General features: G+C 38.4%; 2 protein-coding genes across 9 annotated transcripts in view; both read left to right on the plus strand.

The window, feature by feature from the left end:
- The window catches only part of LOC121655661 (sorbin and SH3 domain-containing protein 1), a 39901-nt gene extending 34825 nt beyond the window's left edge, over nt 1-5076 (plus strand). For 7 of the 8 annotated variants that reach the window (XM_042010454.1, XM_042010450.1, XM_042010449.1 and 4 more), the window contains 3 exons: nt 1175-1362; nt 1524-1630; nt 1924-5076. In XM_042010454.1, the coding sequence (XP_041866388.1) occupies nt 1175-1362; nt 1524-1630; nt 1924-1991 (363 nt within the window). In that variant the 3' untranslated portion in view covers nt 1992-5076. The remainder of the gene's footprint in view (nt 1-1174; nt 1363-1523; nt 1631-1923) is intronic. The other variant, XM_042010455.1, reaches the window with a different exon arrangement.
- A 1445-nt stretch (nt 5077-6521) lies between these two features.
- pdlim1 (PDZ and LIM domain 1 (elfin)) lies at nt 6522-12402 on the plus strand. The gene is made up of 7 exons (XM_042010493.1): nt 6522-6801; nt 7919-8070; nt 8546-8630; nt 9659-9843; nt 10819-10967; nt 11102-11219; nt 11739-12402. The coding sequence occupies exons 1-7, from the start codon at nt 6709-6711 to the stop codon at nt 11923-11925; spliced, it is 969 nt and encodes a 322-aa protein (XP_041866427.1). The 5' UTR covers nt 6522-6708; the 3' UTR covers nt 11926-12402.
- The last annotated feature ends 393 nt before the right edge of the window (nt 12403-12795 follow it).

The raw sequence follows: 12795 nt of genomic DNA on the forward strand, positions 1-12795 counted from the left end.
TGACATTTGGAGAAAATATGAATTTGCTTTCTTGCTTAATAAAGTTCACTGAGAGGGTCAATATCACTCCTTCCTCTTCTTCTTCTTGTTTTTTGGCAGTTAGCAAACCAATATCACTCCAGGTTATTTTGAAATCGCTATAAAGCAGGCGCTGGTTAGGAAAACCGCTTTGCTTTCCTCCCTTTATTTAGCTTAGCAAAAAATAAGCTAACAGATAGCCGGCTAGAAAAATTTACCTCCACACTTAAGTTTTAAATACTTTAATTTAATATTAATTTAATTAGTACTGCACACTTAAGCATGTTTTTGAGTTATAAACCAGTCATATTATTGTACTGTGATAAAACATACCAATGTTGATGTAAATAACACAATTACAAAACTACAAATTTAAAAAAAAAATCTGTATTCCTTGGGTTTAATATATTATTTGCCAAAGTCAGTCCTGGCATGTGGAGTTAAGTGTTTAAAACTTTCCTACATCATGAACTCCATTTTAACAAAGACATGTGGGACTGTCTGCTTTCAGCTTATCTTACCCAGCCTTCACCCCTGCAGGAGGCTGTGAAATAAAGCACTTATTTTCATATTCATCCTTATTAAGACTCACCGTTCAGTGGAGTTTGTGTTAGTTTTTGTCTCGCATCTACTGACTCTTTCCATCATAATGGCTTAGAAATATCATTTTGTGGTGGTTGTGTTCTCCACATTACAATGTTCTGCATAAAGCAGCTAAATGCGGCTCAAAAAGAACTTCTGCCCCATATTAAACATACAGATATGAATGTGATACAAGTTCTAGTCTATATGTGAACTAAGCAAGCAAGTGAATTACCTACAATGTCAAGCTGTACCTGTTTACTTCCATTTAATATTGCATGCTCACACTGACTAATATCTTGTAAAAGTGAACTAATATTTCATATTTCCTGTTTACATGCTCCCTCTCTGGTATCCTGCCTTTTCATACCTCTTCTCCTGGGCTCCACCATCATCTCTACTTTTTCTCCTGGTTTTTAATGGACCACTTCCTTTTCTGCCTTGCTACTTATTGGACCTATTCTTGTGTTGCCCCCCTTCCTTCTCTAACTCCTCACCTCACCCCCAACAACATCATCTTGGCCTCATCTGGGACTCTTGTTGGGCCCACTGTCTGTCCTTCTACTACTACTAGGAGGCAGTGTGTAATGAGATCTTGAATATAGCTGAGACCTCGGTGAGGTACTGCAGCACGCTGTCCCACCACCATAATGACTCTGTCCATAGACTACACCCCCACCCCAGTAAACAATCTCTCATCATTTCCCAGCAACCCCAGTCCCACAGCAGCAGCCCAGAGCCAAACCGTCTCAGCTGTGGAATGTGAGTGAGATCAGTTTTGGTTTTGTGCTGATTCTTTTTTTCTTTTTTTTCTTGCGTTCTTATATTTTATGCAAACCCACCCCTTATTATTACTGAACTCAAACAGGTTGCATTTCTTTGCTTTGCACATTCAACTGAATTTTCTTTGTGTGCTGCTCCAGTTTCCAGGCTTTATACAGTTATGTGCCGCAAAATGATGACGAGCTGGAGCTGCAGGAAGGAGATCTCGTCAGTGTCATGGAAAAGTGTGACGACGGCTGGTTTGTCGGTATGGTGGATAGACTCCTCATAGATTCCGTTGCACTCACTCTGTCACATTCATCCATATAGGGTTTCTGTAGAATGACAGCAAAGGTCTGCATGCTTGCAATGTGCATACTAAGGACTCCCGGAGAATTAGAACTATCGTCACTGTGTCACATCCCTCCATATAGGGTTTCTGACATGCATGCACAAGCCTTGTCAGCTATTTTTGTCTAAAACTGAGGTCATGTTAGCCCAAAGACTTAAACAGAATCTTTTTACTATTTCTTCAATATTTGTCTTTCTTTTCTTCTACAGGTACATCAAAGAGGACAAAGCAGTTTGGGACTTTCCCTGGGAATTACGTGAAAGAAGTAAAACTGTAAAAATGTCTAATATGGCTGTAACACATGGTTGCCTGTCAAGCTTGGGAAGTCGTTGCTACCGCGCATGGCTGTTGGTTAGACTAGTCATTTAGCAAGGCGAATATAACTTGTCTGGGAAAGTGATCAGTTCAGCCTGGGGTATGTCAAACTGCACGAGGCGAAGATGGGGACAGCTCACTGCCCAAACCTCAGGACGGTGTGCACCGTGATCACATATAACTAACTTTTTTGACAGAGTTCGTCCATCTCCACATGTGGAATTACTCTGTGACAACGTCCCTCAAATTAGCTTGTGTTGCACAAATAATAGCTTATAGTTTGTCTACGTACACAAGTGTTTACGTTGCACCTTGGTCTAGAGGCAGGCAGCAGAGCAGTATATGGATCAAAAAGTGGATCTTATTACCTGAAGTGAACTTTGCAAGAGTGGAATGTAATTTAATATGATGCGGAGTTGAAGTTTTTTTTGTCATGAGCTACCTTCCAGGACCAGAAGTGTTGACCACAATTGGCAAAGTATGATGCAAACTATGTATCTGTTTTTTATTTATTTTTTAAATCACTCCCTTATGATTTTGCTTCCAAAATTTATGTAACTCTGTCAAATAGATTATCTCCCACAGTTAAGACATAAAAAGATTGCTTATAGTCCCTATGGAATTTAAATATTTTCAGCCTTATGTAAAAACCCTGCTATGTCAGAAACCGGTCTGACATAGCTGCTTTGCGTTCTTTTGATTTTTTTAAGTCATGAACTCAATGTTCCCTGCTTTTGATGAACATCACAGCTTTCATGCTTCAGTGTAATCCAGATGTTCTAGATACCGCTTCAGTATTGCCTTCATTTTCTATCCAAAGATTGCTCTCCAGTTATTAAGTCATATGTGCATTTACATGGACTGCATTTTATCTCACATATAAAAGTGAAGCAGAGCAGTGTCCGTACACTTCCTTTTTCCTTTTAGAAAGTAGTTTTGCTTTTATATGTGTTTTCTGGAAACACAAGTAAACTGTGTTAAGGTAGTTGGTGGTAAACACCCGACTTCAGTGTAACCATAAGACAGGCGTGGTAGCACTTAACTTCCTGTTTGGTCATTTAAGGAGCTCCCTTCTAACAAGACAAATGCAGATTAGTCCAGGATGACCAAATGAAAGCCAACAAGGTTTCTTGAAATAAAATAAAACTGATTTTAGATGCATATTGAGATTTTAAACATGCCCTTACTGACAAGATTGTACATATATATGTAAATGCCTACAGAAAACTCTATGCGGCCCTAAATAAGGCTATGTATTTTCATATGTAATGATTGCAAATGTAAGGTCAGCATTGGTACAGCATGCACTGTAAAACCAGTGGGAAACAGACTAATCAAACTGGAGCATGAAATTCTATCTCAACCTTTTCAGTATTTGCACCTTTAGCTTAAAGCAACCAGATGTGAGTTTACACTGCTTATTAAGCTACTTTGAATTCAGCTTTCAAAGCATCAGAGCCGTCTTCCTGCGAGTACAAAAGCTCCCACATCTCCAGTACCAGCATACCCTGTAAAAGACACCACAGAAAAGATGATAGCTGTTATTTTCTTTGCTTTTTTTCTTCATAAAATTCCTTGTCATCAGTTTCTGCACTGTGCCCATTAGTCATGTAGCGCTTGTTATGACCTGCTCAGAGCAGCACACTGGTGTAGTTTGTGGGGTCATTGCTAAACAAGTATTTTTAAGTAAGTGTAGTTGATATGAGGTTGGTGGGTGCAGTAAGCTCCCTGAGCAAAGATCATCATCATAATATTCCTGTTAATACAAGTTTAATCAAGTAGCAGACTATCAGTGGCTCTACCTTTTAGTGTAGCTTGGTATGATTACACAAAATCGTTGACACATAATGTAAATTACAGAACTATAAGAGTAGCTCACTAGATCCAGAAGCATTTGTGACTCCGTTTTTCATCAGAGTTTTGAAGTAATTATCGTTGTTGGCCTGATGAAGAAAAGTCATATATGAAGTTTAACAATTCATGCAATACTTCAGTACAATCTGTTTTCATCATCTTGTGGCTCTTTGCTGTTTAATCGGGATTTTCCATCTTGTTCAAATCACCTGTGACTATTTTGCCAACATCAGCAGGGGAATTATTTTCTCAGCAGGACAACACACTCTGCGCTGTGGGTTTGGCTGCACAGCCCTGATATAGTGTTCATGTGTTTTGTTTAATAACAGAAACCTCCAGCTCTGGCTAAACATGTTTGTTCCTCTGTATCTTTCCTCATGAATGTGTGGACTGGTTGAGATCATTTTTTTTTCTTCCATGACAGAACAAAAAGGAGATGGATGTCAAAAGCACTAAATCTTGGGCAAATAATAACTAACTTATTTTGTCCAAAAACAGCTTGCAATGTAGATTGTTTCTGTCTTTATTGTGCTCCATAAAACATCAGAGGATGTGTGAATGTATGAATCTATCAATGTCTTGCAGGCAGTGTACACTATTATGTAAACAATAATGTCTGAATTTCATCATGGAAGAAAGACACAGGAAGGATTGTAAATATGTAAAATAGAAAATAGGCTGGGAGTGAGGGGAGCATCAGATAGGGCTCTTCATCACTTGCAGTGGTTTATTTGCCTGAAGGGTTTTTTTTTTGGCAAAGCACATGAGTGGAGCGTTCCTCAGCAAAGAAAGTTTGAAATATATGAAGATTTCGCTGCCATTTGTGAGGATCATAATGCCTTATGTTAGATTCAAAATTGTGCCTCATTGTCTTTTTTTTTTCTGGGGGTATCACTGAAATGTATTCATGATATTATTTAACGTAACTATGGTTTCCCGATTAGTCCTAGTCTCCCTGATGGGAGAACATTTACTAAGAACTTGTCTTTTACTGTACAAGTACCTAAGAGTGTCACAGTGCTTCATAATGATTAATAATCATAAGAATGGACTAGTTTGATGATATGCACAACCTGCAACAGGTTTGGTTTGTTTGCTTCTACTTGCAGTGCTGTTACATTGACTATATTAAAATAAAAATACTATACACTGATGTGACTATTATGCAATATTTAATAAACATTTTAAAGCATCTTATGTTATCTGTTGTGATTTCTTGAGAAAAAGTGTTTTTTTTCTATTTTATTTATTTATTTATTTTTATTTTTTTTTTTTTTTTTTTACAGCATGTCACATTAGTTATCTTTAATTAATTAACTTTAACAAAAACAAAAGGTTTCTCTAAGCAGACATTCAAACTTTGGCTCACTGTTTGAGCCAAAGGTGAGGAGGCTGTTTGCTTCTGAATAGGTGAAATGATCTTTCTTTGTTGTTTAAGCTACTGAGAGAACTGTGGAGCGACAACCTGTTCATCTAGACGGGCCAAGTCCCACTGTGTTTTCATAGAGGCCTAATAAGTAGTAGCACTTTCACTTTCCACTAGAGCTGATCCCATACACTGGAAGAGCTGCATTATATCAATACGAGCTTGGAAGGATGGATGTAAATCCTACAAGAATGGGCGTGTTTCATTGAGTGAATGTGGCCATACTCTATTCTCTCCCTCCTTTCAGCAGAAAGCTCCTGCCAGGAATTCAGGTTTTGGGAGCGGCACATTCCACATCCTGGGATTTTAACTCTTCCATAAATGGTAAGCTCGCACATAACACGGTGACGTAACAGCATGCCGACATCCCTAAAACAAACGGCGGAGCTCAGATGAGATGGGTGAAAAACGAAGAGGTGCCTCTCTGCTTCGCTTTCTGAAAAGTTTCCATTACTTTAAAACAAAAGTGACCTAACGGTATCATTCGTCGGTTATTTTTGAGTTGCGTTTTCGTGTTATTTTGATGTGTAATGTCAATAAAGATTTTTTTAACTTTTAAAAATCTAACATTTTTTAGTTAAAAAAGGGCAGAAGCAAAGAATTTTAGAGGATTTTCTGTACTTTTTGGCTGTGACGTACGTTCTTTCTTACTTTCGCTGTCTTTCTTTCTTTCTTTCTTTCTGTCTTTCTTTCTTTCTTTCTTTATGTGTGACTGACTGGGGAAAATTAGATGTGAAAATAATATTTAAATTTAATCTTGGAAGATGACTAAATATGTAATTTTTAAAAACTGTTTTGTTGTGTTTTAATTGTTTTTGTTTGTTTGTTTTACCTTATCTATATGAATTTTTGTGTCTTAAATAAACGTTGATAATGATGAGGACAAAACAGACCCTGACATTTTTCAGAAAAGACCACATACTAAACTATTAAAGTGAGTAAGAATTTCTGTGGGCTGAACATTTACAGGGAAAAAAAACAAAGATTAGTCCGTTATCAGAAGAATAATAATAAAATTCATTAACTGTTGTTGGTCTCTTGTGATTTCTTGTCGTTAGCTGATGGACTGTCTTTAATGTGATTTCTGAAAGTGCCAGAAGTCAATGAATAGGAAGTTTGGTATCACGTGACCAGCAGCTCTGCACGTTGTGCGCACTCGGCGCCATTGAGAGCTTGTAGTTATCCATCTTTTACATACACGATCTGTGGTCCCTCAGTTATCAGCGAGGAAACTTCAAAATCGATTCGTCCATCTGTAACCTGAAGGTCCACCCCTCGCTGTAGTGCTATGAGCTGCGGTCGGTCTCATGTCATATGCGATAGGAACAGAGCCGCTGGTGTGAAGGGGAATTTTTAACGCAAGTTACTTACAGTCAACTGTGTTGAAAACATTTCCATTATGCCTCTCCGTGTGGTGATGCAAGGGCCCGGCCCCTGGGGATTTCGGCTGGTTGGGGGAAAGGACTTCGAACAGCCGCTGGCTATTTCCCGGGTAAGTTAGCTGGACACGTTGCTGTATTGCACTTAAGGTTACATACACCTGGGCTTGTCCCATGTCGCGTCATTGGTATTTTTCAACTTTATTCAAAGCAAACAGAGACACTTTGATTAACGGTCGGCTAACGGTCGGCTAAAATAATACCAGTACAGTCGAGCTAGTGTTAGCTACTTCTTTAGTTTGTTGATGTGCATTGAGCTATGTTACCGTACTATTTTATCTTGTTGCTCATATATCAAAACTAGTAAATATGTAACGATTTAATTAGCGAATTCCAGTTTTCATCATTAAACACGAGACAACTTGTAATAATTCAGGTTGCTTTAATGAAAGTCATTTATCTGGGAAGTTATGTAGGACTCACTTTGTTACAGTTAAAAATGCATAATAGCTTGTTGTAGTTTCCCCTCGTGGAAAAAGTGGTTAACACAATCAAAAACTTAGAACCAGGCCAGTGTTAGATATCTTATCTGGAATTCATATAAATAGGCTCCTAATTGGCTATAAACCTAGCTCCTTTATATTCTCACATTGTCTTCTCTTGATGGCATTTCATGTAGAATATACCATCTGTTCTTTGTGTCCGCGAACTCTGTATTCTTAAGCGAACATTTTTTACTTGCTGTCCTTTTCTTACTTCACGACAGTTATTTTAACAAATGCTAAACCTTTACAAAGCAGCACAAAGGGTTACACACATGCGGATTGTAATGTAGCAGTATATGACACGCCACTGTGTACTTTGCCTCAATGGAGGCTACTGTTCTTATTGTAAACATTGTTTCTGCAGCTTGTCCACTCCACCCATAAAAAAGTGATTAGGAATTCCTGGACTCTATTTTTTCTCTGGTTCAGCTCTTTATCTTGATAAATGATCTGCCTTAAGGAAGCTGACTGAAAACTCCTCTCTCCAAGTGGCTTTGTTTACTATAAACAGGATAATGTGTGTAAAGTGGTTGTTTCTGGTCAGATTTAGAGCTTCAGTACAATAGAACGTAAAGTTTGACTCTCAATATGTCAAATGCCCTAATACTTAGAGATCCCTGCTTCCTTATGGACTCAAAATGGCTTTTTTCAGTTTATTTATTTTTTATTTATGTTTGTTTCCCAGGTTAACCTTGGCAGTAAGGCGGCCCAAGCCAACCTGTGCATGGGGGATATAATCTTGGCCATTGATGGAGAACCAACAGAAAACATGACTCACTTGGAGGCGCAGAATAAGATCAAGGGGTGTGATGAGGAAATGGTGCTGTCCATAGACAGGTAAGCTGTATCAACATGTGTCAGTCTGAATGGCATAGCCACGGGCCTGAAAAGCAGTAATATGAAACGCCTCAGCCATAATCCAGGTGTTCAGCGAGTGATGTTATGTTTGCTCAGTCTTTTTAAAGGGTGGATCTATCTTCTTTTTTTGTGAGAAGTGTCTGTACACTGAGCTGTGTTGCAATTGTCATTTTACTGTGTTACATCATGGCTTTTTGGGGGCAGATGAGAGTAAGAAGCACTGATGTTGCAAAGACTCACAAAATGGGACTTAAGCAAACGGACTGTATGTGGGAGGGTTGAACTACGGAGGAAATCAAGCACAAAATTAGTGCTTTGTGCATTCAAAAAGACATATTCTGGTCATGTGCAAAAGTGAAAAAAGAAATGATCAGAAACAGAAAATTCAGCCATGTTATATTTAAGTACATAATAAGCATTTTTGAAGTTTTATTATCCCTCCTCTGCTCCTCAGGTCAGAAGCTAAGTTGTGGTCGCCGCTTTCATCTGAGGAAGGGAAGACTCATCCGTACAAGATGAATCTTGCATCAGAGCCACGGGTGTGTGTCAAGATAAAAGCTGAATCAAGGCTTGAGCTTTTAAAATTGCTCCCCTCACTGTATCATTTAGAGTGGTATCCGGAAATCTTGTGTACAGGTCGCCATATATTTTCTCAAACCCTAAATAATTGGTTCTAACTGTGCTTGCAAAGGCTTCTGGGATTTTTTTTTCTTATTTTTTTTCTTTATTACAGCCAGCAGTGAAGTCATTGTTTGCTTCCCAACAGGAGGTTTCCTAGGAGACCGTATTTTATCAGCCAAGCTCTGACGCAAGCCTCAGTTCCTGCCCGCTGAGTGGAAAGTTGAGGCTAAAGTGTGAATTCATGTAGGAAACGGTGTTCCAGGCCCAGTGTGTGTGCGTTTTGTGTGTCACAGGTCACAAATGGCGTGCATTTTTCTCACATGCATAAGAACACGTTTTAAGCGTTTGTCTGAAATCTGTCACTTTGACGTGTTTCCTTCATTTTTGTTTAATCAGACTTTTCAGTCATGCTTTTAAGGCAGTTTCTTGTTTTTTTTTAAGTATACATGGCTGCAGGGACTTTGTGATATTCTGCGCTTTACATGTCAAACGCTTGAAGCATGAGCTACATTTGGAGTCATTTCCTTGTTCCCACATTGAAGCATGAACTTGGTTTGGTGGTATTTGTTTGCCCATTAGATGGCATGCCAGTGTCATTACATGTTATTTAAAGTATCTTAACTGGTATAATTAAGCAAGAATCCATACTATGACGAATATTGTGACTTTTTATCAAACTAGAAGCATTTTCTGTTTCTGTAGAAAATAATTTGAAGCTTTTTGCTTTGTTTTTGTTTTTGTGTTTTATGCATGTTTGTGTGTGTGTGTGCAAGTTCATAGGAAAATGTACGGCATCAAAAGTCTGCTGCATAATGTTTAGCCATTTTTGCACTTTTCAGAAATTGTATGAGTTTTTATTTTACAAACATCAGACTCTTGTTGCACTTGACCTCTTAAAGCTTTGGTTACGTATAAAAATCTTTAAAGACCATCTTCTTTTTTTCAGGAAGTTAAGCCCATCGGTTCGACACATAACAGGAGTGCCCTGCCTTTTAATGCCTCTGGCTCAAAAGTTGTGACCAACCAGTACAACAGCCCATCTGGTCTGTACTCTTCAAAGAATATCAAGGACTTTAACTCTGCTGTGGATGAAGTTAAAACTGCAGCTGCAGCTAATGACCCCAACAGCAAGTAAGTTCACCTAATACGTGATACCAAAAATCCAGTTGGCGTAGACCAGGGGTGCCCAAGTCCAGTCCTCAAGATCTACTATCCTGCAACTTTTAGAGGCAACCCTTCCCCAACACACCTGAATCAAATGAATGGCTCGTTACCTGGTGTCTGCAGAGCTGAATGATATGTGGATGAGGGAATTGAGCCATTTGATTCAGGCATATTGGAGAAGGGTTGCATCTAAAAGATCCATAATAGTAGATCTTTAGACAGACTGCATGATTGATCTGCCAAAAGCTTAAGATGTTAAATATGTTAAAAGCATTAAGATATTTTTATGTCAGAATTTGAGTTGCCTGTAGAGTTGATACAGAAAAAACTGAGCTGTGACTTGAGTAACTAAACAGAATACGATTTTAGTCACTTTTTGAATTGGTTGCTGTTTTTACACCTTAAGAAAAGATTTTAAAAAAAAATCAGCTCAGATTATACCCACAGAAGAGATTCATATTTTTTTTGCACACCAGTTCTGGTTGCAAACATGTAATATGATTTTGATGTTGTCTGTCCTGGCGACCTGTCCCAAGTATCCAGAGTGTTCCACACCTCTTACCTGATTGCAGCTTTGATAGGTTCCACCCCCTTCGTGACCTTAAATTGGATTAATTTTTAATGGCTAGATGGATAATACAGCCAGAGTTGAGACAGTCAAATATTCTCCAACCAGAACAAAATGACATGTATGTCACGATAAGTAAAATGAGAAACTTAATGTTTTCTCTCTAATCTGCTGCCTATTGCTGTTTGCTGTAGCACTGAATAAACATGAATTATCTCAAAAGGATTATGTGATCTCCAGAGCTTTTACAGTCATGCTCTTTAGGTCAACATCAAGGACATTTAAAAGTCAACATGCTTGCCTCTAACAATCTTTGTATATTTTCATCCTTTAACTCCTTCTGACACACTGATATTAACACAATGTGTTTGCAGAGCTCCATCAGATCCATCAGCAGCGGGAAAACAGCCGCCTGTGGCAGCAAATTCAGAAGTTTACAAGATGCTGCAGGAGAACCAAGAGTCTGATGAGCCACCAAGACAGTCTGCATCATTCAAGGTGCTTCAGGAAATTCTCGAAACAGGTACACTCACATTTAATGTCTGCAGCTTTCATTGGTTTAACACTGTGAGCATAAAGGCGTAATTCACTTTTCGTTAGGAAGAAATGTTATTGGATGTGTGTAAAACCAGTTAAGAGATGTATTTTTGTTTGAAGATGACTCAGATAAACCGTCGGGCTTCAGGAGTGTGAAAGCACCTACGACAAAGATGGGATCGTCAGTGGGGAACACAGAGAAATTGCCTACCTGTGACAAATGTGGATCTGGGATTGTGTAAGTATTTCAGTTCTGCAAGTCGGATGTTTTGCACAGTTTTTGTTTTACTCTGTACGTGAAAAACAGATCAGCATTATTTATGACTTCATTTGGATCAACATTACTGACCCTGATCTTTCTAAGCTGCTTTCTCCCCTTTTTCTTCTTAGACTCAGAAGAAACTAAACATTGAATGTGATTAAACACAGGATACAAATTTTTTGTGGTTGTAGTTTGTCGCCTCCTAGTGGCTGAAAGTAGAAGGTGCCACAAGACAAAACCTGCTTTGTAGAAACCCCATTGAGTCATTTGAGTTTTTTTATATTAACTTGAAATGACTATTTCTTAAATGTTTCCAGCTGTTTCTGTGACATTATCCTGTCATTCAGTGACACAATTAAGAAAATTATGAAAAAGAAACAAATCATTGCTACATGTTGAAGTAAATTGTATGTCTATAGTAGAGGGAATAACATGATCAGTCAGAACAAAGTTTTTAACTTTCTGCTCATTTTAATGGGATCCTTTGTGTTTTAGTGGGATGCTGGTGAAGCTGAGGGACAAGTTCCGTCACCCTGAGTGCTACACCTGCACAGACTGCAACGTCAACCTGAAACAGAAGGGACATTTCTTTGTGGAAGACCAGATTTATTGCGAGAAGCATGCACGCGAGCATGTTACGCCACCTGAGGGCTATGATGTGGTTACTGTCTTTCCCAAGTAGGGGGCTTATTGAGCCTCGCTTCGGACTGCACACCCCTGTAGTACACAATGTTTAACATTTATCTCAAGATACTTGTGAGACTATAAAATGGTTCTCGGCCACATAATGCTTCAGTACTGTCACTGGTAGGCAGAGTAAAGAGCTACGTGCTTGAAAATGTTGATTTGCACATTGAGTTTGATCCAAATATTACAATAGATCTGTGTTTCTCTCAAAACATAATTGCTGTTAGTGTTAGCTGTGTCATGTTCTTTGTACACGTTTGGTGTTTTCTCAATCATGAAAACAGTGAAAAGGATACTTGTCAACCCCTTGAAAAAACTCACTTTTTTTAAACATATTTTTATTCAATAAATACACTTTTATACAACAAAATAGTACAAAACACGCTAAAATATCATTGTACATTAAATATTTTAGCTTTAAAATTCATGTCTTGTCTATATTGATTGTGATTAAATGTCTTTTGAAACATGGTGACAGCAAGATTGCAATTGGTTGGATTTTATTTTTATTTAGGTGTATATCTACCTTACACCCAGTTTAAGTGCTTTAGAATAAAAACTAAAGACTGAAAATGACACTGCAGTGCTTCAGATGGGCTGAAGTCTGCCACCTTTCTAAGAATCCTAGTCACGTGACTCCAGGTGTTCCGGATTGATTTCTGATAGAAAACACCTGCTGTGACACCAAGTGCAGCGTGTCTCAATCTCTTAGGAACAACAATAATAGTCTTAGTATTGCCAGTTATTAATGAGGTCTTCTTTACCACATAATGACTTGAAATACAAAGTAACGGGGAAAGCGCTGGACTCCTCTCTGCTGAAGGTTTTACAGCTCATTTCATTAACAGAAATGTAAGAGTCAGCA

Source organism: Melanotaenia boesemani, chromosome 16 (genome assembly GCF_017639745.1).
Source record: "Melanotaenia boesemani isolate fMelBoe1 chromosome 16, fMelBoe1.pri, whole genome shotgun sequence".
NCBI lineage: Eukaryota > Metazoa > Chordata > Actinopteri > Atheriniformes > Melanotaeniidae > Melanotaenia > Melanotaenia boesemani.

Bases quoted from the DNA above. Each gene is read 5' to 3' on its own strand.
- pdlim1 (XM_042010493.1), top strand. From the start codon at position 6,709: ATGCCTCTCCGTGTGGTGATGCAAGGGCCCGGCCCCTGGGGATTTCGG. The intron at 6,802-7,918 runs GTAAGTTAGCTG...TTTGTTTCCCAG, and splicing joins AGCCGCTGGCTATTTCCCGG to GTTAACCTTGGCAGTAAGGC. The intron at 11,220-11,738 runs GTAAGTATTTCA...TTTGTGTTTTAG, and splicing joins AAATGTGGATCTGGGATTGT to TGGGATGCTGGTGAAGCTGA.